Source organism: Hypanus sabinus, chromosome 16 (genome assembly GCF_030144855.1).
Source record: "Hypanus sabinus isolate sHypSab1 chromosome 16, sHypSab1.hap1, whole genome shotgun sequence".
In the NCBI taxonomy this organism is placed as follows: domain Eukaryota; kingdom Metazoa; phylum Chordata; class Chondrichthyes; order Myliobatiformes; family Dasyatidae; genus Hypanus; species Hypanus sabinus.
This window is the reverse complement of record NC_082721.1, coordinates 24065287-24092509: the sequence shown is the minus strand read 5'-3', so window position 1 is coordinate 24092509 and position 27223 is coordinate 24065287. Positions and strand designations below refer to the sequence as shown.

Below are 27223 nucleotides of genomic sequence, written 5' to 3'. Positions count from 1 at the left end.
GAATCAGGTTTATTATAACCAGTTTACATGACGTGAAATTTGTTGTTTTGTGATAGCAGTATGGTACAAAGACAAAATTACTAAGAATTACAAAATAAACAAATAGCACAAAAAAAAGGAATATGGAGGTAGTATTTATAGACCATTTAAAAATTCTGATGGTGAAGATTTCTCAATCTTTGATTGTGGGTCATCAGGCTCCTGTACTTCCCCCATGACGGTAGTAGTGAGAAGAGGGCATGTTCCAGATCAGTGATGTTGTCACCTTCTTAAGACATGGCCTCAGCGGTAAGAAGGCTGTGCCCACAATGGAGCTGGCTGAGATTATAACTGTACAGGTTCTTACGATCCTGGACACTGGAACTGCCACACCAGGCTGTGATGCAACCAGTCAGAATGATCTGTAGAAATTTGCTAGTGTCTTTGGTGATGTACCAAGTCTCCTTAAACTCCAAATGAAGAAGAGCTGCTGGTGTGCCATCATCTTGCTGACGTCAAGTGCAAGGCTGTTGTTGCTGCCCCACTCAACCAGCTGATCTCAATCTAGTACGCCTCCTTGTCACCATCTGAGATCTGAGAGGTGTCATCTGCGAATCTATAGATGGTGTTTGAACTGTGCTTAGACACAAATCTTTGAGGTGAATCTGTGTAATAGCGAGATGTTATCACTGATCCATATGGTTTTCTCCCAATGAAGTAGTTAAAGATCCAGATGCAAGGGAGGTACAGAGGTTCAGGTTTGCAAAAGGTGATTAATTCTGAGGGAAAGCAGAACTGTATTCAATAAACAAATGCCTGGCGCACTTTGCTGTTACCTAGAACATGCTTTTGGTAAGTAGGAAACACATACTACAAACAGAACAGCTAAAATAAAGTGACCGCCATTTATTTCTGAAAGGACCTTGTGAACAAATTTATTGATGGGATATGTGCACTATAACTACTCTAAGGTGGCGGTAAGTTGTTCTTTTGGAACTGGTGTAGTCACTTTTATGTTGTTGCGTAGTTGCATGGGTGTTGAGACAGACCAGCCCCATCTTCTGCTCTCATCCCAATGAAATCCAGTTTGCAAAGTTCAACTGAATGAACAAAGTTAAAAACATCTCTCGTATTTCTCCAAATCGAACTATTTCTGAAAGGATAATTCACTTCAACGGAGAAATGTGTAATCTTTCAGGGCTCGAATAAAACTATACAGAATTAAAGCTTCATGCTTCAAGAGTGATTGTCTTGGATGTTTTTCTTGTGGTTGCAAGATCCTGTTGGACATTGGTAACGTAGAGTACTGCAAGTCTAGTTCACTAGTTTATTGGTGAGACACACAGAAAGGGAGCTGCGTGGCTTCAACTTCATGCTACAGGATCACCGGAGCTCGCCCGGGAGGGGAGATGCTGGAGATGGTGTGGAACAGCGTTCATGCTGGACTGGAGGTTGGCCCTCCTGTCCAGTGTTTGCTTGGTGGAAGAGAAGTCGGATTGTGTGCACACGTGCTTGTTCTGACCAACAGCCATGCACCATCGATTTACAGGACATGCCACTCAGGGACATGGGCTATAGAATTCTTCAGTGTTACTGTACATGTTTACTGCTATCTTACATGAGCTATATGTGCCCAGTGCTGTTTATGACTGAGGGTACCGTGTTTTGCACCTTGTCCCCCAGAGCAATGGTGTTTCACTTGGCTGTATTCATGGGTACTTATGTATGGTTGAATGACAATTAAATTTAAGTAGGACAGGCAGCATGGTAGCAGCTAGCACAACACTTTACAGTATCAGTGACCTGGGTTCAATTCCTGCCACCATCTGTAACGAGTTTGTACACTCTCCCTGAGAACGCATGGGTTTTCCCCAGGTGCTTCAGTTTCCTCCCACAGTTCAAAGTACCGGTTGGTAGGCTAATTGGTCATTGTATATTGTGCTGTGATTAGGCTAGGGTTAAATCAGGGTGGCGTGGTTTGAAGGGCCAGAAGGGTCTATTCCGTTGTATGTCAATAAATAAATAACTTGAACTTTAAAGAGTGGAACTGGCCTTATAATGCACTTGGATAAAGATTAACCCATTTCCTCACACGAGGTCAGATCCCCTCACATGAAAAATACATTGCAACATATTTTACAGAAGCAAAAATATTCTTCCTTTGCTACTTTGTAAATCTTCCTAACAAGTCATCTTTCTTCCACTGACTACACAATCTTAATTAATGTTATGCACAGTTTTCTGAACAGGCAAGTAGAATTAACAAAGGCTCATTGCAATAGAAGCTTTCAATAATTCTAGTCAGAAAGCTACTCTACTGCCCTCTGGTGGACCTATTGCCATTAACTCAGACATTTTGATGCAAATTTCAAAATCCATTGCCTATTGAGAGACACTGCAAAAGTCAACCCATGTATTAATTTCTTTATTAAACCAACAATACTGAAGTTCTGACCAGGCTATTTTAACACAGATGGCCCGTTCTACATTGTATGACATTAAGCTCCAGATTATGGAGTGAACAAGAGAGAACACTCATATTCTTATTGTAATTTATAGTATTATTATGTATTGCACTGTACTGCCGTTGCAGAGTAACATTTTTACGATATTGGTCAGTGATAATAAAGCTGATTTTGATTCTGCCCTGTCAGTTCTGTTATTTATTTGGTAGTAAATTCAGCCATTAGTAAATCCACAACCCTTAATTTTATAGATTTTGTATCAGCAATGTAATTACATTAGATACTTCAGACTAAAACTAACATTTTGTTAACTCTTTCAGCTTGTACCTCTTCAGCAATCAAGACAGCAGGTGAATTTAGCAATCCTACAGTTGCAAGAAAAAATTTGTGAGCCCTTTGCCGTTACCTGGTTTTCTGCATTAATCACTCATAAAATGCGGCTTGACCTTCATCTGAGTCACAGCATTAGACAAACACATCTACCTAAACTAACAACAAACAATTCTTCTTGTCAATACTGAGTACATCATTTAAACAATCACAGTCAATGTTAAAAAAAGTACGCGAACCCCTGGGGTAATGCCTTCCACAAAAGCTATTTGGAGTCCAGTGTTCCAATCAATGAGATGAGATTGGAGATGTGGGTTTTAGAGACGATTGTCCTATAAAAAAGACACACCAAGTCAGGTCACTGACAAAGCCTGGTCTTCTCAAGAAAGATCTCTTTATGTACACCATGCCTTGATCGAAACAACTTTCCGAGGACCTTAGAAGAAGAATTGCAGAGATGCGTGAGGCTGGAAAAGGCTACAAAAGCATTTCCAAAGTCCTGAGTGCTTCATCAGCCCACAGTAAGAGAAATTATTTACAAATGTAGAGAACTCAGCACTGTTGCTACTCTCCCTTGGAGTGAGCATTCTGCAAAGATCACACCAACAGCACAACTTGCAATGCTGAAGGAGGTGAAAAAGAACCCAAGGGTAAGAGCAAAAGACCTGCAGAAACCTCTTGACTTGCTAAAGTCTCTGTTCACGTGTCCACTATAAGAAAAAACACTGAACAAGAACGTGTTCATGGAAGGACAAATATGGAGGAAACCACTGCTCTCTAAAAAAAAATCACCGCATGCCTCAAGTTTGCAAAGACCACCTGGATGTTCCACAACACTTCTGGAAAATGTTCTGTGGACAGATAAGTCAAAAGTTGAACTTCTTAGCAGAAATGTACACCACTATGTTTGGAGAAAAAAGGGGACTGCACACCAACACCAAAACCTCACCCCAAATGTGAAGCATGGTGGAAGAAGCATCATGGTTTGGGGCTGATTTGCTGCCTCAGGTCCTGGAATGCTTGCAGTTGTTGAGGGAACAAAGAAAATTGTATCAAGACATTTTACAGGAGAATAATCTACTTCATTATTCTTTTTTTTTGCAATTTAAAAAAAATTATAATTTAAGGCAATTCCATGTCTTTGAACTATACACTGCTACAAAACAACGAATTTCACAACATACATATCAGTGATGAATCCAATTCTGATCCTCTATCTATTTCAAACATACGCTTCCTGATTTTGTCTTTCACATCCCTTTGTAACATCCTGTGTTCCAAGAACAACCTCAGATACTCAAGTTTACCCATATTCCTAAAATTAATCTGGGAATGACGGACGTTATCTCTTTTTTCATCAATTTCTAAAGCTTTTTCACCTTTCCTAAAGGGTGGCAACAAAACATTTCAGCTGAACTAGTGTTTTATAAAAGCCCATCATTACCTAAGCTCTGGTGCTCCTTTATAAATTCTTGTAATTTAAAAAAACTACAATAATTCATTCTAAACAACACTTAAATCTTCTCAAGAGCTGCCGCCATTAAACATTCAATCAGCCAATGAGAGCACGTTACATATGCTCTGTGCCAATCACGTATTAGTTCACATTCTGCCTCCTCCATGTAAGCGTTCTTGCTCCCTCGACAATTTATTCCATTTTTTCACCCATAATATCTGGAAAAAGGCCTGAAAATTCCAGAGAGGGTAGTACAGCTAAGATGTCTAAGAAAAGCATTAACATGGACGTGAAACTGCCAGTGATATGGCGTTTGGAAGCTGGTGAGCCTCAGGTAGATGTTGGCGTCTCTTTGAAACTGGCTACATCGATGATCAAACAATTATAAAAACTGCAGACAAGATAAAAGTTTCTTCAACGACTACCTCAAAGTTATCATCAATGAAGATGACTCATACAAGGAGCCATTTGCTTGAAAAAAAATGGAAAATAGACTAAATATATGGGTGGATGACCAAACACAACGACACATGCAATGAAACATGCCCCAAAGCCAGCTGGTAATACTGGAAAAGGCAAGGAACATTTTCAATCAATTTCACCGTCGGTAATGTTCACAGTCAGCAGAGGTTAGTTTAATAGAATTAAACAGTGCAGTAATCTCCATAGCATATATATCTGTCTGGTAAAGCGGCCAGTACAGACAGCAAGGCAGCCCAGGATTTTCCTGGGACACCGAAGGCCATAATCGTAAAGGACATTTATCCTCCTGAGCTTGTCTTTAATGTGGATGAAATGGGACTATTTTGGAAAGGAATACCTTCTCATACTTTCATCTCCCAGGAAGAGAAACATGCATCTGGGTTCAAGGCTGCAAAGGACCTCTTGCTAGGAGGCAATGCTAATGGTGATTTTAAATTAAAGCCTATGATTGCCTATCATTCTGAAGCACTACGAGCAATGGAAGGCATTTTAAAGTCATGTCTACCAGTGATTTGGAAATCAAACAAGAAAGCCTGGGTGATGATTGATGTTTTCCAAAATTGGCTTGTTTCACATTTTTGTCCAGCAGTGAAGTATACTGTGAGGAGCATGACTTTGAATCTAAAGTAATGTTGGTGCTTGATAATGCCCCAGGCCACCCTGAGAATCTTGACACGCTTTGTATTCCTGTGGAAGTGGTTTACCTTCCACCCAGCACCACTTCAATACTCCAACCAATGGATCAAGGAGTAATACTGAATTTTAAAGCCTACTATCTTCATCACACACTCAAGCAACTTGTAGAGGAAACAGAAGTTATGAGAAACAATCCATCAGGCAATTTTGGAAAAACTCAAAGGTTGTGAAAGCTTTAGACAATATCAGATCACCTAGGATGAAGGAACTTCAAACTGCATGAACAGAGTGGGGAAGAAGCTATGGCCAGTGAGTGGGATTAGAGGATGTTAAATGATGGCGATGTTGAAGAGTTACTACACTCTCATGGTGAGAGCATTAATAACGAAGAGCTTTGAGAATTGGCAGAGGAATGTATCCTGGGTGAATCTGAGGACACGGACGGAGAAGAGGAGACACCAGCAAGAAACCTCGCCACAAAATTCCTCAGCACTAGCATCACCATAATCACACAAATCATGGACAGGTTCATCGGTAATGACCCTGACTGGGAGTAAAGCAGAAAGGCAAGAGAGATGCTTTCAACATGATTTCCTGCTACTGAGAAATATTTCATGAGAGGAAACTTTAGAAAAGGCAGTCAAATCTTGATGCCCACTTGAAGCCAAAATTAGAGGAAGACCTATAGCCTGGTCCCTTCTCTAAGATGCAACCATCACCTGCTTCCCTCTGCTGCTGCTGCTCCACTGATGTACAGGTTAGGCCTATTTAGGTGTTTGTTACTCCACGAATTACTGTGTACAGGTAGTCCCCAAGTTACGAACATCCGACTTACGGACAACTCGTACTTACGAACCGAGGAAGGAGAACGCTGTCTGCCATTTTAAGTCGTTGCCGTTGACACTGTGTTGAGTGTTTAACTTTGTATTTGGCTTAAATTTTTCTTAGTAAGATTCACCCTGACCCCACCTGCCCCCCCCCCCCCCCACCGCGTTCCAGTCAGCTGGTGGCACAGCAAGATCAGCGCCAGGCTGGAGAAAAGTGTTTCCCGAGTTCAATCCAGTGATAGACCGTTCCCGTGCCGGGTTAATGTCAATCCAGTGACTCCGTACCATCCGTGGTGGGTTGACGTCGAGCTCGCAACTCGACCTCAATGACAAAAAAACATTGCCACCTTCAGTTTAAATTCCCATGCGGAATATTGTGGATAATCAAATACCCAAACCCAGCATAGCCCCCACTCGTCCCATTTAGCCTGTCTCAATGCGGTGGTCCTTAGGACCCAGCGGACCTTGGGAGCTGGCAAAGCTCGGGAGCCGCCACCCACAGTGTTTCTGTTCCATTGAAGGGAAGCGACCGCGATTGAAAATAAAGTGGAAATAATAAAGCGTCTGGAAAGAGGTGAAACATCACTGGTCATTGGAAAAGCGTTAGGCTACAGTCGGTCAACGATCGGAACAATTTTAAAGGATAACGGATAAAGTGAGAATAATGGAGCATGTGAAAGGTGCTGCCCCGATGAAAGCTACAATTATTACTAAGCAATGCAGTGGTTTAATTATTGGAATACATATGTCTCTTAGGTGTTTTATATGCATAGAAAGGTAAAATATATACTATATACTACGACAAACGTTTGACTGACGCTAATTAATACTGGATGTACCTGTTCCAACTTACATACAAATCCGACTTAAAGACAGACTCAGGAATGGAACTCATACGTAAGCCGAGGACTGCCTGTCTACATAAAATACCATATATCTCAGGTTTGATTGTTCTATGTATCCAGCATACATGTCCACTTACATAATGTTATAATGACCCTGCATAGCGCTCCACCTCCGAGGAATGCATCCTCAGTGTTAAGTGGGGGTTGAGTGTAAATGCATTTGAGGGGGTCTCAGTTTAATAACTTAAAAGTTAGCACCTGAATTTTGTTTTTAATGAACAGTGAACCCTGTAAAGTGTGAAACGTACACCTGTAGTCTTGAAAGATTGGTTAATGGCATATTAACCAACCAGTTGCAGCATTCAACAAGCAAATTTGTACACTTCACACACCATTTTTTATCCTCTCTAACTGTGCATGCAGTGTGCCCTCAGGATCAGAATGGAATGCCGGTCTAGGTTTATATCAAGAGTAGCACTGGGCATCGAACTTAGTATGTTGAATGAACAATCATGCAGAACTGCTGCTACTCAGTCACCAGATGAAACCCATCCTTTACCTGTCCAACTTCAGATGAAACCAGGGCTGGGTTCTGCTTCAGGTGCTTGCGCTGCTGCTGTTCGAGGCGCTCCCTATCCTTCTCTACTGTCCGCTGGGACTCTCGGAGCCGTTCCAGATCCTGCTGGTACTCCTGCCGATGCCGTTCTAGTTCCTCCTTGCTCTGAGTCACCTGCTCTGTCCTCTTCTGCAACTCCTTCTCGCGCTCCTGAAGCTGAGCTTCCTTGAGTTCCAGCTCCCGTTTCTGGCGGTCCCGCTCCCGTTCCCACTTCTGCTGCTCCTGTCGCACCTGGTTCTGCAGCTTCTGCACATTCACTCGCTCTTCACGCTGTTTCTCAAAGTTCCGCTGCTTTTCTTGCTCCAGGAGCAGGCTTCCACGAGAGGAACTCAGTGCAGGTCGGTACTGTCTGTCCCGCTCCCAGCTTGCACTCATGTTACGTAGCATCTCAATATAACTGTCCTGCTGGGCAATCGAAACCTGAGGGGAACAATCAGAGCATTGAAATGAGGGTAAAGAGCATAGGAGTAATTGAGAGAGGGAGGTAACATTTACTCTTCATATTCAGCATCAATCTTCCACTTGAACTATCTGCTCAGTCCCTCCAGATGCTTTGTCCATTACTAATTTCCCAGACATGATGCATCACACCTGCCCCATAGCAAAGTTCATAAAAATATCTTCCCAGCTTAAGCAGTAAATTATTTGTGCTACTTTCAATATAGCACACATTACTTATCATCTGATGACACAGAAACTGGGAGTGCTTTGGATAGTCTGGAGGGTTGTCAGAGGTTACAACTGGACGTCGATAAGTTGCAGAACTGGGCAGAGAAGTGGCAGATGGAGTTCAACCCAGACAGGTGTGAAGTGGTTTATTTTGATAGGTCAGAGGCGGAATATAATATTAATGGTAATGTGGTGGATCAGAGAGATCCCGGGGTCTTGGGATATAGGACATTCAAAGCTGCTGTGCAGGTTGACAGTGTTGTTAAGAAGGTGTATGGTGTGTTGGCATTCATCAACCGTGGGCTTGAGTTCAAGAGCTGTGAGGTGATGTTAAAGCTATACAAGACTTTGGTCAGGCCCCACTTGGAGTACTGTGTTCAGATATGATCACCTCACTACAGGAAGGATGTGGATATTATAGAGAGAGTGCAGAGAAGATTTACAAGGATGTTGCCTGGACTGGAGATATCTTATGAGAATAGGTTGAGAGAACTTAGCCTTTTCTCCTCGGAGTGACGGAGGATGAAAGGTGACCTGACAGAGGTGTGTAAGATGATGAAGGGCATTCATCGTATGGATAGCCAGCGTTTTTTCCCCAGGGCTGAAATGGCTAATATGAGGGGGCACAGTTGTAATGTGCTTGGAGATAGGTACCAATGGGATATCAGGGGTAAGTTTTTCACACAGTGGGTGCGTGGAATGCACTGCCAGCGGCAGTGGTGGAAGTAGATACAATAGGATCTTTTAAGAGCCTCTTAGATAGGTACATGGAGCTTAGAAACATAGAGGGCTATGCACTAGGGAAATTCTAGGCAGTTTCTGGAGTAGGTTACATGGTTGGCACAACATTGTGGACCGAAGGGCCTGCAAAGTGCTGTAAATTTCTATGTTATATGGTCTATGTATCTCTCCAATAGACAGACCAAAGCAGATTTGGTGACAACTTTGCAGAATTTCTGTGTTCAATTTCAAGTTTGACTGAGATTCCAGCAGCCTTTCACTTAAATTATTTGTCTCATCCCTAACACTGTTCTTTCAGCATTGCTCCAATGAAGCTCAAGAAATAAAAATGTTCTGAACAGACACATTACAGTCTTCCAGATTCATGCAGAGCTGAGCAATTTTTATTTCTGTCAATTTAAAGTGGTTATTCTGTTTATTAATGCTTCCCCTACTTAAACCTCCACCAAACAGCTTTGTTCCCTGCTTGTCCATTTCCACCCTTTCCCATTCACATCATCCCTCTTTTCTCTCTGACCTCCACTGTATTACAGATCTATACTTTTACATTCCCCTCCTCTCAGTATCTCAGAAGTTTTTTCAAAACTTTTCTCAGTTTAGATAAAAGGTCATTGTCTTTCTGCAAAAATAATAAAATCTCTGCAGATTATACACAATCCGAGTATTTCAAGAATTTATTTATTTCACTTTTCCAGCATCTTCCGTATTTATTTACCTGAGCAAAATAGTATCTCTTCACCCTTTCATACCAAAATATCTGAACCCATTCTAACCTATACCAAAGGTTATTTGTAAATAATACTCATTTACTAGTAAAATCCTGTTGTACATTGACATGATACTAACCACATCATCCAGTTTGATGTAACATGCAAATTTTGAAATTGGACCTTCTAAGGCCAAGCCCAAACTGTTTATTAAACACTGATAGTTCAAGAGTTGACTGCTGTGGAAATGAGTTTTCCACTTTTTTGCCAATCTGAGTGTAAAGAGGGTTTCTTCCTTTTGTTAGCTAGCAGGAATGCTAATTTACTGATAACGAGAATGGTATTCCTTTGTAAACCAAATGGGGATTAATGTTCTTTCTTCTGAGTCTGTAAGCTTTTGTTGACGGGCTTTTGGGCAGATCGGCGCGAGGGGGTCGAGAGAGAGGACGCCATGCTCTAAGCTGGGCGAGGATCGGACCCCAAAGGGGGGTCCGAGGCCGGGAGATTCTCCGAGGGGGGGGGGGGATGAAGCTAGATGTGCTTGGTTGACCACTCGGAGGGTCCTGAGCTGTTTGGAGAGTCCGAGGAGTTAGGAGGGTCCTGAGCTGCGAGTCGAGGAGTTCGGAGAGGATCGAATGGTGGCCAGAAGACTTCAGAAATTGAGCTCCAACGGCTGTGCACGAAGTGGTTTGGACTTTGATAAGTTTGGCGCCTTTTCTTTAATTTTCTCTTCATATATACTGTATCGTTATTAATCACTTAGTTATAGTAACCTTTATAAATTGTACTCATTTAATCGCATATGGTGTACTGTCTGTTTTTGGGTGAGGCGGGGACATCACACAGCATCCACACCAGCTGATTACCCAGTTTGGCGGGGCCGAAGGCTGCTCCCCCTAGACGAGAACGAGCTGAGCGAGCCTGAGGCAACCCAGGGGGTTACATGAGTAACCACCTTAACTTATGCCTTCACCTTACTAACTGATATGTTACTTTATCCTGATGTTTTGGGATTTTACTGGAGATCCTTTGATATTACATTTACCGCTGATGTCTTCACTAAACCTCTGTCATTTTAAAACAAAAATAGGCTACTCAGAAAGACACAAGTTTGAAGTACTGAACTGGTATCAGAAACTTGTAAAGTGTGCCCCCTTGGATAAAGAGTAAGAACCTCTGAAATGCTTCCGTTATCTGTGGATATTGTGATTAGCAGGAAGGAGCATAATATTTTCATTCCATGAATGTTGTGATAAACAGAATTCTCCAGCTACGTCAAGTCTAAATGAATTTTTATGTGTATTAAAATTATTTAACAAAGCTCACCTTCAGCTTGTAGAGCAGATGTGTCAGCCTCTGCACACTCTGAACAAACTAAAGACAGACAGACATATATTAGATCTGGAAATAACACAAATGCCCTAAAAATTAACTTTTTTGCTTAGATCTTAATCTAAAATATAATTTCTCTAAAACTAATTTTCTCTTGCTTGTTTTGTAAGTGCATGTGTCAATTTTAAGTAAACACACTGCCATCCCAATTGCATTTTTTCAGCATCACATCTCCAAACCCTCCAGGGTTTTTAAAACAAGTTTCATATTGTCTCAGCACTACTTTGGTTAACTTTTCTTTCCTTGGTAGGGGAGTGCAAGAACTTGTCCTGCCACCTGTCCAAATGCCCACTTTGCTTATTTTACATCTCCACTCACTGGCATGATGGTGGATTGAACCATCTACTTTAACCTCTCCAATACACTGCACTCAATGAATTAGTAACAGACGGTGAGGAACTTGTATCTTCCTACCATCCTCCTCTCCCACACCCGATGTATTTTGGGAGTCGACAGGTGGTGCCTTGGTAGATCTAACCTGTACACAGCTGTTTAGGGTATTTAGCATATTTTTTTTAAAAATATCATATTACTTTAGGAAATTCAGTCAAATTTATTCAAACAGAACTGACCTCTGAATCACACAAGCCGACACTGCTGCTACTGCTGTACCAGCGAGATAGATCACTCTGAAATACAGCAAATGGAAACACCAGATTGGACAATTATAAACACAAGAGATTCTGTAGATGCTGGAAATCCAAAGCAATACACACAAATGGTTGGTCAGGCAGCATCCATGAAAATGAATAAACAGTTATTGTTTCAGGCCAAGACTCTTCTTCACGACTGAAAAGGGGGAAGACACCAGAATAAAAAGGTTGGGGGGGATGGACAGAGGATAGGCGAAGCCAGGGTGGGTGGGAAAGACAAAGGGGTAGAGAAGAAGGAATCTGATAGTAGAGTGGACCATGAGAGAAAGGGAAGAAAGAGGGACACTGGGGGAGGTGCCAGATGAGAAGAGATAAGAGACCAGAGTGAGAAATAGAAGAGAGGAAAAAAATTACCAGAAGGAGAAATCAATGTTCATGTTATCAGGTTGGAGGTTGTTCAAATGGAATTGAGAATAGAAAAAGAATGAATGGTCAGCCACTGGGCAGAAGGAGTGGAGAAGCCCAATATAGCAGTCTCTCAATTTAAGACAGGTCTCATCAATGTGTAGGAGGCTGCATCAGGATAATAGACAACCCCAATAGATTCACAAGTGAAGTGTTGCCTCACCTGGAAGGACTATTTGCAGCCCTGAATGGAGGTGAGGAAGGTGGTAAATGGGCATGCGTTGCACTTTGGCCTCTTGAAGGGATAAGCGGCAGGAGCGAGATTAGTGGGGAGTGGGAGGGGACATAAAGATGCACTCAGTGGTAGGATCTCTTTGAAGATGGTGGAGGTTGCAGAGGATGATGTGCTGGATGCAGAGGCTCATGGGATGTGTGCGGATGTTCGGGAAATAAAGGAGATGTGGGTGAGGGCAGCGTCAGTGGTGGAGGGAGGGGAAACCCCATTCTGTGAAGAAGCAGCACGTCTCCGAAGCATTGGAAAGGACAGCCTCGCCCTGGGAACAGATACAGCAGAGACGAAGTAACTGAGAAAAGCGAATAACATTTTTATAGGAGACAGGGCGGGAAGTCAAGATAGCCACGTGAATCTGTAGGTTTATAAAAGATGTCAGTAGACAGTTTGTCTTCAGAGACGGTCACAGACATTGAGAAAGTGTAGGGAGGTATCAGAAATGACCAAGTGAATTTAAAGGCAGGGTGGAAAGTTGGAGGCAAAGTTGATAAAATTGACAAGCTCAGCATACGTGCATGAAGCAATACCGATAAAGTCATCAATGTAGTGGAAGAAGAGTTGGGAAACAGTACCAGGGAAGGCTTGGAACATGCACTGTTCTATATAGCCGATGAAAAGGCAGGCATAGCTGGGGCCCATTGAGATTAGACGCAATGTCAGTTATTGTCCAATTGGGGGTTTTGGTACACAGATCCAGTCTATTCAACTGCCTGCAGCAGCACGAAGCTTCAATACCTTTTTATTAAGTTATTGCAACCAACAAACCACTGATAGTTATAAGGTTAATTTTTCCTAGGAGATTCAATTCACTGATGCTACATGGCTTTTACACCTTAGTTCATGTCAACAAAATAGATGTTTAATGAATACCTGCTCTTTTTTTCTTCTTGCTGTCCTAGCAGACACACTGGTCATTATGATTTCCAATAAATTTTGATTGGTGACAAGTAATCATGAGAACATCTTACTTCTCTGCCCTATCCTGATTTTAAATACTGCAGTGCTGGTGTTAAAAATCATTACGAGTCAGAACTACAGTCACTTCAATCATAGAAAGGGAGCCTGTTGACTTAGTGAATTGAACGGCTTTTTCCACTGTTTGCTGATCTAAGCTTGGATAGTGGAAGGGTTGCTACAGCAATTGGTAAAGAAGGACAGAAAAGTCATTGGGACCTGTGATAAAAATAGTAGAGCTAATATTTGTTAGTACAGTGTGTATATGATAGGGTTTGGCTTCAGAAGGCGATTTGCTGAGGGTGTTGTAAAGAATGAAAAATACTGCTGAAGAAGAGTAATTGATAGGCTATCAAGGACAAAGAACAGAGGTCAGAAATTTAGGATGGAGGGGTCATTGAGTGTTAGTTATTAACTGAATAGGAAACAATAACATTAGAGAGTATGTTAGGTTAATTAAGAGAAAGATATTAAAGAGGCATGAATTAGGCAAATGCATGGGATCAGGTAGAGAGCTCATCTGGAAATTTATGCCATAGACAGGGTGAGCTGAATGGTCTGCACATTGTAATTCTTATGCAATGCATGATGTTACCATTGAAGATTATTAATTTTCTCCAATTCATCACTGAAAGATTTACAGAATATACTCAATGGGAGTGGTGGGGAAATAAGGTCAACACAAGAGATGAAAATCACACATTATGAGTTCTTTAGAGCTGTTATACCATCTGTCCACTCTCAGCCTCCATGGACAGGTCCTGCAGTTGGGGATCGGAACTTGCCCGAGCTCCAGCTCTTTCCTTCAACTTCAGTTCACTGCTGGAAGACAGTGTGTTTGACTTTCGTTTGATGGAGCCCTCTGAAAATACAAGAGTGAGAGGAAAACTGAAATCACTACAAAAACAAAACTGCAGCTTTCATAAAACAGCCCACCAAGCTGCTGCTATTACCTTTGCTGGGACCGGCCAAGCTGCTGTCGTAGCCACCAAATGTCTCTGCTCGCCGTGGCAGCCCTGAGGACCCCAAGTTGTCTTCTAACTGCCAGTTTATGTTGCTGGGATGACAGGCAATAAGGCTCTGAAGCTTTTCAACTGTAAGGATAAAAGGTTGCATTGTTTATACGAGATCTGAGGTCAGTTAGAAAAACTCAAGCAGTCTTACCTTCCCTCACTTTCAAATTGTGCACTTGGAAAGAGCTTAAAACTTAACTAAAGCTGTTAGTGTTTTAAGGGATGTTGGTGTACAAGACCACGCCATCTGCTGGAACAATGAGTCGATGGAAGCAGATGGAAGAGCAAGGCTTAATTACTGATGATTAATGAGATCAACTGCGATCAGAATGGCGACTGATCTGCACCACGTGCCAGCTTGTAACAGTTGTGGTCCAAACCAGGATCAAGGGAGGACATTCACAATATCCACCCCAACGTTAAGGATGAGAAGAGTTACATTAGAAATTATCCACTTTCAGCTTCATGGTCAGGTCCCTCAAACAGTATGCTGCTAACAAGGGAGAGCATCAAATAGAATCAATGAACTGGGTTATAAAAGGAACCCATTTTTGTTATAAAGCTATAGCGTGTAAGCACTTACTATGACCATTTATGTGTGAAGGATGGCCTTTAGTGACATGCTGGAGAATAGTTGTGATCCAGTTGTCGGAATATAAAGAAAGGAAGTGAAGAAAAGGGAAGAACACTGTTGGAGAGTTGGCATCTGGGGAATTCAGGACTATTTGATTTTCGTCTTTTATTATTGCCGAAGTGCTGAATTAGAGGGTCACTTGCCTACAACCAAATTACCCAAGGAAAGAGCTTGAATGGTATTGTCACCATCTTAAAACCATGCTGATCCTAATCTCACTACAAATTTTGTGCACCTATGTCTGCTTTACCTTCTTTCAACAAATCAGTGAACACAATATCTCCCCGCAGAGACTCCACACTGTCAGCTCGAAGCAGTAACCGTGGTCTTCCTGTGTCCAGGTAACCATTGACTTCAGCTATTTCATTGTAAACATCCAATTTCTCAGTCAGGGTCCGCTTCAGCACGTCATCCTTTGCAGTCAAAATCTCTAAAAGTGAAACAAATAAATAGTCAAGAGTGGAAACGCCATATAATGCTGCCATCCTCAGAATTTATAACCCACAACAGCAGAATCAAAAACAAGAGATTCTGCTGGGCTGGGGTCACAGGCAACACTTGACACATAAGAACATTCTTATATCCCTCAATTTCTGTGGATTCCTAAAACACGTTGATCTCATCCTTGAATAAACCGAATGCCCATGGATCTCCAGGATAGATTGTTTAATTACAGGATGCAGGTAACATTAGCAAGGGTAGCATTTATTGCCCATTTTTATCGATAAGGTGGAAGGAAAGCTATATTCCAAATTGTCTTAATCTGTGCGTAGGTGCTGTTGGGTACAGACTTTCTGAATCATCACTGGGTCAAATGCCCAGGAGAATTGCACATTTTTAAATCTACATGGCATGTGACTTGGAGGGGAACCTACAGATGCTGTCATTCCCAAGCATGCACTGTGCTTGTCTGAGCTGGTAAAGGATGCTGGCTTGCGAGGTGCTGTTGAAAAAAGTCTTGATGAATAGCAGCAGTCATAGATTTTGCAAAATGGAATAATGGAAACTAGAAACGAAGGCAGAAATGATTTGTTATGGAGAACTGGTGCCCATCAGATGGGCTGCTTTGAGCTGGATAACGTCAAACTTCAAGAGCTGTATTTGCACTCAAGTGGAGGCTGCTGCACATCTATCCGTGCATGGTAGAATAGCTTCGGAGTTAGGTGGCGAATAACTCACAGCAGGATATATAACCTCTGATTGCTCATGTAGCCACAGCATTAATGAACTGCTCTAGGTAATCTTCTGATCAATAACCTTTAGAATGTCAATGCTGAAGCAACTCAGCAACGTCAGTAAATGTCACAGGGATTAATTAAACTATATTCAGTTCCCCCAGACTGTGCCAAACTGGCTGATCTCAAGCAGTGAACAGTAATGATATTACAATTTCACACAGATCTTGGGAGACTGATGGAAAAGTTTCCTTTCCAAAGATTTCTCACTGACTCTCAGAAATGAAAACACATATACACTTGAACAGGTGTAACATACAGGCACCGCTCTTCAACACTCGCAGGTGAGGTACAGCAGTTCTGCTGATGCCTGGACTTTCCAAGGAGGCAACAACAACCATCATGGGTAGCACAAGCAAAAAACAAAGCAGCCAATTCAAAATAATAATTTCCAGAAAATTTCTCTTACGTTGCAGTTCTTTGACTCGGGCAATTCGACCCTCATCCTGTCGCCATTCCTCCTCCTGCTCACCAAGGACTGTGGCCTCTTCCATTGAGTACCTAGGCAAAATAAAAGAGCTTTAGCCACAGGGTTAAAATCAGCAGGATTCAGTTGCAGAGGCAGTAGACAAAGACAGCAATTTTTGCCTTAAAAGTCTTGAAACTACTTATCACCTTTCACAGCTTCAGGACACCTCAAAGCATTTCATAGTTATTAAGTGTTTCTGAAAAGAAGTGACTTTTGTTACCAAGTAAATGCAGCAGTTTGCAAACAGCAAGTTAGCAAAAAAAGCACCGACTTAGTGAACAGATGATCTACTTTAGTAATTCTAATGAACAGACAACTGTTACGTACCCATGGATATCTTGTATCATGATGTGATAGTTTTTTTCCCAACAGGGTATAAAAGGAGAACCCCTCTCTCTGACGTGGGCAGTTTGTGGTTAAATTCGCCAGTGACTCTGTTCTGCTGCATATTCGATGTTATGACACAGTTTTGCTTTCTGCCTCAAGTCTCAAAGGTTATTGCCGGCAGGTTTGCTACAATACTGCCTGTTAAAGTCCAGTTGGAGAGTGAAAATTTATCGAAGTTCGGGAAGCTGGAGGATCGAGGAAAGTTAATGTTGATGGTGAAACAGATTCAACCTTTATTTAATCTTCGTACGAGGAATGAGTAACTTGAGTCCAAGTTAACTTCTGCTTTGCCAGAAGAGCAGAGAATTGGATGCAGAGTTTCGTCAAGGAAAGGTCAGTGCCTTTAAGCCGTTTTATTTCCTTCAATCGTAAATCCCTCAGCAAAGCATACTTCGACTGGGATCAGCAATAACGTCGTGAAAGAAGATTTAATTACTTCAAGGAAAATCTCTCCTTTAACTGACTGTGTAAATCATTTTGGACTTCTTGCAATACTACTTTAAAGAACTGAGTTTGCATTTCTCGCTTTAAGAACTGTTCGAGCTGCCGTATCGCAGCTGACACGGTTAAGTTAGTCATTTGTTTACTTTTGGGTTTTTTTTTATAGCAGTGTTTAATAAATGTTTTATTTGTTATAAAAAAAACAGTCTTAATTATATATTAATCGTTGCTGGATTGTAACAATTGGGGGCTCGTGGAATGAACCATTCTTGAGTTTAAATGCTTGTTTAATATTTGATCGGTGTTTCGGAAAAGGGGAATACTTGATTCTTTTGTTTGATTGGCTTGTGAGTGGTATCAAGGAAAGTTAATGTCGACGGTGAAACCGATTCGACTTTTATTTAATCTTCGTTCGAGGAATTAGTAACTTGGGTCCAAGTTAACTCCTGTTTTGCCAAAAGAGCAGAGAGTTGGATGCAGAATTTTGCCAAGGAAAGGTCAGTGCACTTAAGCCGTTTTATCTCCTTCAATCGTAAATCTCTCGGCAAAGCATACTTCGACTGGGATCAGCAGTAACGTCGCGAAAGAAGATTTAATTACTTCAAGGAAAATCTCTCCTTTAACTGACTGTGTAAATCATTTTGGATTTTTTGCAATACTACTTTAAAGAACTGAGTTCGCATTTCTTGCTTTAAGAACTGTTCGAGCTGCCATATTGCAGCTGACTTCCGGTCAAGTTAGTCATTTGTTTACTTGGATCTTTTACATTCAACTAAAAAGTCCTTTGTTTAATGACTTTTCCAAAAGATATTAAATCAAATTTGAATTTTTTTTTGAGGCATCACTGGCAACGTATTCAATTGATCATCCCCGGTCATCCTAGCCACCTTGAACTACTGCAGACTGTATGGGAGAAGTTCTTCAACAGGGCATTTGAGCATTTAGACCAAACGCCAATGGAGGAATGATAATCTCTTTACAAACATCTTTACAAAAAATTTGCACGCGGTAGGCTCTTTTTGCTGTTATCCTTTAAATGGTGGAGAATACAGACATAGGACCCACACACACAAAATGCTGGAGGAACTCAGCAAACCAGGCAGCATCAATGGAAGAAGGTAAATAGTCAAGATTTCAAACCGAGACCCTTCATCATGTCTTTGGAGCTGCATTATAGGAGGGGCAAGTAGAGATAGTGGACCTTGTAGATAGATAACGTAACCCACCAGTGGCAGGAAAAGCAAATGATCAGGGGGAGGATGATGCATATGACTGATCTGGTTACTTTGTTTTTGATGTGCTGCAGAGTTGAGTACTGCCGGAGCTCCATTCTTCCATGGGTAGGTAGTCAAACACACTCTTGGCGGCAGTAACCTTTTAAATGATAACGACATTAAGGAGTCAAGAAATAAGTCACTTAGGTAGAATAGTCAAACTCTAAACTCAAAGCTCCAGCTTCAAGATCAGATAAGTTTCTAGTCAATGTTTATTCATAAGGTGTTGCTGTTTAGCAACCTTGTAATGGTAATTCTGCTGAATGCTGAAACTAGGCTCCCTATTCAAGATTACCTGGAATTTGTGAGAGAGAAATGTTACTTTACCAACTGAATATGAGTATCTGGGAGAATAAACGTCATTGTCCAGGCTACTGCCATACCGCCAAAAATTAGATCAAAGAATTTGGTTGGCATTTTCACATACTTGGTTCCACAATCACCAGTAATGCTGAAACCAACAAAGGCTGCAGTTGTCACATTCAAGTTGAGTAAGATTATACAGGCCAACAACAAATGGAGAACACTCAACTATTCATCTGTTGTGTTTTACAGCACATCCATATAGGCTTGGAAAACATTTGCAAGGCAAGAGAAAAGGCTTGGAATTTCCTTCTTCACTGCCTTACATTAACCTTGGGTACTGCTGATGGGATAATTCACCAACTTAACAGGTGCTGGGTTATGCAAAAGGTCAACATATATTCAACGACTGGCCATCCATGTTTGTGGTGGTTTGGGCACCATAGTACACAACCAATGGTCATACATCTCCACAACTGTAAGCAAGATTTGAAGAAGGGGGCACAAAACAAACACTGGGAGATGGCCACTGATGGTCTAGTGCACTGGAGGAATCTGGATGAGTGCACTGGATGAGAATCTGAAAGTTCAAACTGCTGCAAAGGGGGCCCAGAGATAACCTACTCAGCTTCTCTTTAATCTGCAGTGAAGATTGTCACATCAGAACAGGCTCCCGAGCCACCCAGGTAACAGACAGGAAACTGAACACCAATGCATAAACTTTCATTCTACATAAAATACTCTGCAGATGCTGGGGTCAAAGCAACACACAGAACACACTGGAGGAACTCAGCAGGTTGGGCAGCATCCGTGGAAAGGAACAGTCAACGTTTTGGGCCAAGACCCTTTGTCAGGACTGAAGAGGGAGATGACACAGGGGTCCTATAAAGAAGGTGAGGGGAGGGTGGGAAGGAGAAGGCTGGTAGGTGCCAGGTGAAAAATCAGTAAGGAGAAAGATCAGGGAGGGAAGCAGGGATGGGACAGGCAGGAAAGGTGAAGAAGGAATGTAAGGGGAAAGCACTATGGGTAGTAGGAGGAGGAGGAACCATGAGGAAAGTGATAGGCAGTTGGAGGAGGAAGCAAAGTGAAACTGGGATGGGGGAAGGGAATTACCGGAAGTTGGAGAATTTAATGTTCATGCCAAGGGGCTGGAGACTACCCAGATTGTATATGACCTGAGTTTGGCCTCATCATGGCAGTAGAAGAGGCCATGTATGGACATATCTGAATGGGAATGTGAAGCAGAGTTGCAGTGGGTGGCAACCAGGAGATCCTGTCTGTTGCGGCAGACGGAGCAGAGGTCCTTGACGAAGCAGTCCCCCAATCTGCGTCAGGTCTCACTGATGTAGGGGAGGCCGCACCGGGAGCACTGGATGCAATAGATGACCCCAACAGACTCTAAAGTGAAGTGCTGCCTCACCTGAAAGGACTGTTTGGGGCCCTGAATGGTGGTAAGAGAGTAGGTGTTCCCCTCCCCCACCCCTTGATCTTTCCCCTTACTGGCACCTACCAGCCTTCTCCTTCCCACCCTCCCCCAACATTTTTTATAGGGCCCTTGCCCCCTCCCTCTTCAGTCCTGACGAAGGGTCTCGGCCCAAAATGTTGACTGTTCATTTCCACTGATGCTGCCCGACCTGCTGAGTTCCTCCAGAGTGTTGCTCATTCTACATAAAACTGCTACGTATGCCCATGTCTACATTTCACCCTTTCTTTAACTGAGGACTTGTGAACAGAACTGATTACAATACAATTTATAATCGCCCCCTCCTGATGCAGAGGAATTACTTAAAGGGCAGTGTAGATGACTGGGCCTAGTAAATTGTGCTGAGGGACCCAATCAACAACATACTGAGGTCAAAATTAGCCTTCAACAATCAGGAAATTCTTCCTTAGCGTTAGGGATGACAGCACAGCACAGCACAGCATCAGTAATCCAGTGGATGCTATATCTCTACAGTTGACTAAACCTATGACTCAGGTGCTGACTTCTGTTGATATTCCTTAGTCAGGAAACCAAAAAAGACAAACTTAAATTATTACTGCAGCAAATGGCATTAAGCAGAAGGATCAATCAATCTCAAAGATGAAGACATTCTGCCATTTCATCACGTTCCTTTTAAATAGGTCCCTTTGCTCACTCACTTTTGTAATGGTCAAGTCAGAATTTATTCAGTAACACAAAACCATATACTGTGATCAAAGTCAAGGCCAATGTACTGGTTTGCCTCTCAGTAACAGATCACCTGCCAATCCTAGCCAAAGGAGCATTTGTAAATAGTGTTCAACGTGGACCCAAGAGCACGAGACAGAGAATTAGTGGTGGGATAGCCACTCAAAGGCAGTAGCCCAGGCAAGTTGAAAGTGCACTGGTAAAGCCATCATTAAGTAGCAAGACTGTGCGGTTGGGTATAGCTCTTCAATTGATGGTTAAATAGAGAGGCACTGTTTGATGTGTTACACTACCTGCATATTGCATCCCGAATAATTGCCATCCAGGTGTTGCGCTCCTCCTTGGAATTGGTGTGTATTTCGTACATCTCAGGGCCCTCGTCAGAAGCACTGATAAGGAACATACCTTTCTCTTCATTGGCTACTTCCCTGACGATCAGCTTGTGCAGTGAAATGCCAGCTGGCTTCTGGTCCTGAGAATTTGGAGAGAGGTAGAGACTGAATTAGGACAATAACATAATGACTTAAAACAGACACACAGCAAATGGCAAGAATACTTTTCTAAACAGATGAAAATACCCTTTCCTGTACACTCTTTTTGCAATTAGACTGTAGAGCAGTTCTCCAGCACTGCAAATCCCTTGAAAAATCAGAGATGACAAATCTCCCTCAATCATACATTTTTACCTCCCACCCAGCTGGTTTGCACAGAGTGAGGAGACTTACAGCTTGGCATTACACAACAGGTTTTTGGACAAGTACGAGAGTGAAATATGAGCCATACTGCTTTTTGCAAGAGGAAAGGAAGCAGAGTGACACTGGTTTGTATTGCTTGTACTGTACACCTTCAGTCTATTAACAAATGAGTAAAGCTTTGTTCAACGGCCTTTCCTCCACCCTTGCAAACTTACCACAGTGGCAAACAAATATTTCTGATCCTTTTCTTGAAGTAACAGAATCACATCTGTCAAAAGGACAGCCAGAATGTCTAAAAGAGAGGTGGAACAGGAAAATAATTAATAACTCATCCTCCTTGCTACTCATCCCCTCCTACCACACCCTTTCCCCTCCACATTCCTCCATCTTCAAGGCAAGCTGCTGTTTCTAGTTCCCAAACTTGGGATAGAAGTTACTCTATAGAATTTCATTCCTTCTCACTGCAGTTCTCAGTTACTGGCATTAATAAACCAGGCAGCAATCTTGCCATTTGATTCATCTGTTGTTACAATCCTGCAATAGATCCTATTAAGAGGATGCTTTTGAACATCTCCCTGCTGTCACGAAACACAAGTTCCAAACTGCATTTCTACCTTTCAGCCGCCCAGACGCCGCCTTCCAGCAGACGACTCCATCATGTAAGAATTTTCTCTTTGATCGCATCATGCTGATTTTATCGAAGGTGCTTCCGTTCTTGAGCCTGGCTGTCGACTTAATATCCATCCTGTCCACAATCACCTTCCAGCGGAGAGCTTTCTCGTACAGACTCACTTGCTCATCTACTTCTGTTATGGTGTCCTTTATTAGGGCCAATGCCTTGGTCAGCTCTTCATGATCCTCTGAGCCAGCTAGGGAAAGACAAGGGGAGCACTCATCATTTTTAGTGAGGTCTTGGAGACTGCTTTACCTTCCTGAGTTCTACTCCATAGCTCTTAGGGTCACACATTCTCCAGTGAGCTACCTTTTGAGTAACAGTGTACGTGGGGTGATGCAATGAATCAATGCCTACAATGTCCCACTTCTGTCTTCCAAATAGTACCTCATTTGACACTCAGATAGACATATATTAAGTACAATCCATCATTCTCTAAAGTTAATTTTAATGAGATCACTTCACATACTCAAGAAGAACTGGAATAACCCTGCCACTCCGAGATTGAAACTAAAGGGAATAAGTGGCCGATGCTAGTTGAACAAAGTGTGTTATAACTGGTTAGGCATGGGTACTGGTCCAGAATTCAGAGCAGAAAGCATCCTGGAAACAAATGAGTTAAGGGGAGAGAGTAATGTCATGAAGGAAGCACAAGTTGAAAATGGAGTATATGAATCTGGCCACTGTGGTGCTTATAAAGTAAAGGGATAAGGTATGGAGAGAGGGTTTGGATCACTGACATGCAAGACCTAAAGCATAAAACTACAGGTTGACGTCAAAAGTGAACTGAATGAATACATGAGGAGTGGAATTCTTTATGTTACGTCTGTCTAAATGTACAATGTGCAATTTATAGTAATTTCATCAACTTCATCAACATAACAGCAAAGTGACTGCTTCTGTTAAACGTATCATACCTTCAGTATTTTGAATAATCCTCTCCACTAGCACAGGGTACTTTGTAATGCGTTGAGTGACTAATAAGATGCACTCCTGCACTCCAAGGCGTCTCACCACAGAATAGTTACTTAATTTCTGTAAAAGATAAAATACGCTATATGAGACAGGTCTGTTTTTCTAAACACGCCTGAATAAATATTCCATTTCAGTATCTTCACCATGCTCACCTTGATCAAGTTCTGAAACTTCTTATTCTGCTGATACATTACTTTGTAACAATTCACTGCTTCATTGTGCTGACCACAGAATTTTCCATACTGCGCTTTCATTTCATCTCCACATTCACCTGAAAACTGAAGAAAAAGTATATTTATAGATGTCCCTCCCCCAGTAATAACCCCACATATCTACATTGTAGTCAATTCAGGCAAAATTTTTTTTTTTCTTAAAATTGGGAAATTTGGCAAGAATGATCTTTATGAATTTAGTACATCAGCAGGGTATAGACAGTAAAGTTCTCTCAAGCACTAAGCCAGGTGCAGGATGTAGTATAGCCTTGTCTACACTGTTCTACTACGTACAGCTGGTAAGGTACAAGGACTTGCTGTTGAGTTTCCATTTCAGCTGTGGATGAGTGTGAATCTCACTGCAGCACTGTAACATGTGAGAGGCGAGGTGTCCAAAACTGCTCAGTTCCTCAGGTGTGGTCTAAGCAGGACTGTGTTTCATTTTCCCCATTTGTTACAATGACCCAACTTGCAGAAGTTCTTAATTTCATGAATAAGATTAAAAATTTAATTCATGTTAGGCATAGGCTTTTTGCTCTGGGTTCACAGCTACCAGACTCCTATCCAGAATTTATTTGTTGCAATGTCACACAAAAAAAACACCTTCAATAAACAACCCCATCACCCACACATTCTTCCCACGGTCTCCCTTCCTCACCCCTGCCCTTTATTCTGTGGTGTACTATCCTCCCCATCAGATTCTATCTTCTTCGGTCACCTCTCAGTTTCTCATTTCACTCGCACTCTCCCCCCTCCCAGGATCCACCTACCACCCTGTCAGACCTGGCTCTACCCCTTTACCCCTCCAGCCTTTATCTCCCCTTTCTTTCCAGTCCTGAGGAAATGCCAAATGTCAGTTTCCCTCCATAGATACTGCCAGAGTTCCCCCATCTCCTTGGTTGCCCAGGTTCCCAGCATTTGCCAAAATTCTCCAAACTTGTAGTGATACGAGTGCTTATTCCTGTAAACTTCAAGTGGAAAGGTTTGTTGACTGCATTGTATTTATCAGTAAACAATAAACTAACTATTTTTACGTTTTCGATATAAACTTGCACCGAGTAAACTCAGTGAACATGTGGTAATTACAGAAGAAATAACAAGAAAACACTCAAACCAACTACAGAAAAGTTTAAAATTACATTTCAATCTTTGGGTGTGGGCATTACTGGTAAACTCAGTTATTTATTGCCTATCCCTAACTATCCTTGGATCTGAGACCACTTCAGAGGACACCTGTACTGCGGCAAATCTAGAGTAAAGATAAAGAGCTGGAATTAGAACAGAAGATTTCTTTCCCTAAAGCACATTAGGGAACAGATGTTTTAATTCATGACAAACCTATAGTTTCAGGGCCATGATGATTAATTCTAGGCTATTATTTCAGACCTTTGCTTTGTTAACAATTTAAATTCCTCAGTCAGAGTGGAATCTGAACTAATCATTTGATCACAGTCTGGAAGCATCACTAGATTAACTAGACCTATGGACTTTTGATCCATACACGAGTTAAAAACCAACCAGAACAGCAGGGGAATTTAAATTCAAGTAATTAAACAACATCTGGAATAAGCAGCCAGCATCATTAACAGTAATCATGAAACTATCAGATTGTTTAAACTGTTCATCTGGTTCATTGCTGCTTTATGCACATCTCCAGAGTTTAGTGATGTATTTAACCTTTGACAATTCTCTGAAATGGCTTGGCAAATTACCCAGTTCAAAGGAAACTGAGTACTAACAATAAACGGCGGCATTATCAAATGATACTTGAAAAAGGCACAGTGCTGGAATACTAGTCCAATCCAGTAATAACCATTATCATTTACAATACAAACTGAAAATCTTGGAAACACTCAACAGCGCCTGTGGAAAGTGAAGCAGAGTTTCATTCAGGTTGAACTCTGTGTTGTCTAATCTGCTGAGAGTTTCCAACATATTCTGTTTCAATTTCAGATTTCCAGTACTGACAATATTCTGATTTTCACTATGGTACAGCTCATCGCCTCTTTCAATCTGAGGCATAAAAGGAAGCAGTAAAACTCCTTTAGTCTCCATCAGCCAACAATGAGCCACAATTACATCTGCTGTTTACCTGTTGTATGAGGACATCCCCAATTCTCTGGATGAGGTAATTCCGTTCACTCCCTTCCTCTAAAGAACTTTTCCGCCGTTCCTTCAACCGGGAGAAGAAACACTTGTGGATCTCCAGTAACTGGTGCAAGCAGGGAAAAATTCTTTTCACAATATGCTGGTCACTCAACTGAAGCTCCTCCTCCATTCCCCGGCAGTACACATGCAGCATAATTTTCAGAGTTCGGACATGATGCATCTCCGTTTGCATTAGTTCTAGGGACAAATGAGAGAATCACAGATTTATAGATATTTATACCAAAGATGAGGCCATTCTGTTTATTGAGTCTGTGTTGGCTGAAGGCGAGCTTTTAAGATTATTCCCATTTTCCAGACGTCCCTCAACAGCTTTGAAGGGCTAAGCTCAAAGCACGTCAAGTGCTCTCCCAGAAATTTCTTAAAAGAGGATTTTTTTCACTTTCATGGGGCAAGCTCAGGACCCCAGAGTTTTCACAAACAGGCAATGTCTGCGTTATCAGGGTGGGTGGTATCATGGAACAGGAGAAAAAGGAGTGTTCTTCAAATTTCTGTAACAAAGCTCACGTCACTTGCAAATGCACCAAAAAACACAAGTTGAAAAACAAAATTGTGCAGGTTTATTTACTTTATTCAGTCCCCACTCAAATTCGGAGAGTTAAAATTGTTCAGTACCTCAAATTTTTGAGCAATGATTTGAATTTTGAGAGGGTGGATTTCTGTAAGTTGAATGACTGCAAAGCCTGTACAAAAGCATCTTTTATATTTCTTTCAAGACCTCACAATTAGAGACATTGAAAAATATCAGTGATAGGCCATTTGGCCCTTCATGTATTATCCAATTAGTTTCTCTTCATCTTAATTCCAAAGGGATAACTCCTTAATTTGAGACTGTAAACTTATATCTGAGACCTTGCAGGTAGGGCAAAGATTGTGTGTGCATCTGCCTTGTCAAGTTCAAAGAACTATGTTTCAATGAGATCACTTCTCATCCTTCCGAAGACTGAAGACCAAAGCACTCAACATGTCCTCATTGGACAATCATTGTAACACAGAAATCAGCACAGTGAAGGTTTACATCTTCCTGTACAGCAAGTGTATCTTTCCTGCATGCAGTATTTCAAGATTCTTTTCAAGGACCTATTTTTACTTTAGTACACCAATCGTCTTACAACAAAAGCCAATATAAAATTTGCCTGTTTTTCTGTATGAGAATGGTTAAGGGTTTATGTATAATGACATCATT

The 27223-nt window shown here is 41.7% G+C and overlaps 1 protein-coding gene across 3 annotated transcripts in view; it reads right to left on the bottom strand.

Moving 5' to 3' along the window:
• arhgef18b (rho/rac guanine nucleotide exchange factor (GEF) 18b) overlaps window positions 1-27223 on the bottom strand; it is a 211033-nt gene that overhangs the window by 9380 nt on the left and 174430 nt on the right. For all 3 annotated transcript variants that reach the window (XM_059991291.1, XM_059991289.1, XM_059991290.1), the window contains 13 exons: window positions 25964-26217; window positions 23812-23937; window positions 23602-23719; window positions 22626-22880; window positions 22227-22303; window positions 21610-21788; window positions 16682-16773; window positions 15288-15467; window positions 14344-14484; window positions 14119-14252; window positions 11719-11775; window positions 11081-11128; window positions 7581-8057 (listed from right to left, as the gene is read on the bottom strand). In XM_059991291.1, coding sequence (XP_059847274.1) covers window positions 7581-8057; window positions 11081-11128; window positions 11719-11775; window positions 14119-14252; window positions 14344-14484; window positions 15288-15467; window positions 16682-16773; window positions 21610-21788; window positions 22227-22303; window positions 22626-22880; window positions 23602-23719; window positions 23812-23937; window positions 25964-26217 — 2138 coding nt within the window. The remainder of the gene's footprint in view (window positions 1-7580; window positions 8058-11080; window positions 11129-11718; window positions 11776-14118; window positions 14253-14343; window positions 14485-15287; window positions 15468-16681; window positions 16774-21609; window positions 21789-22226; window positions 22304-22625; window positions 22881-23601; window positions 23720-23811; window positions 23938-25963; window positions 26218-27223) is intronic.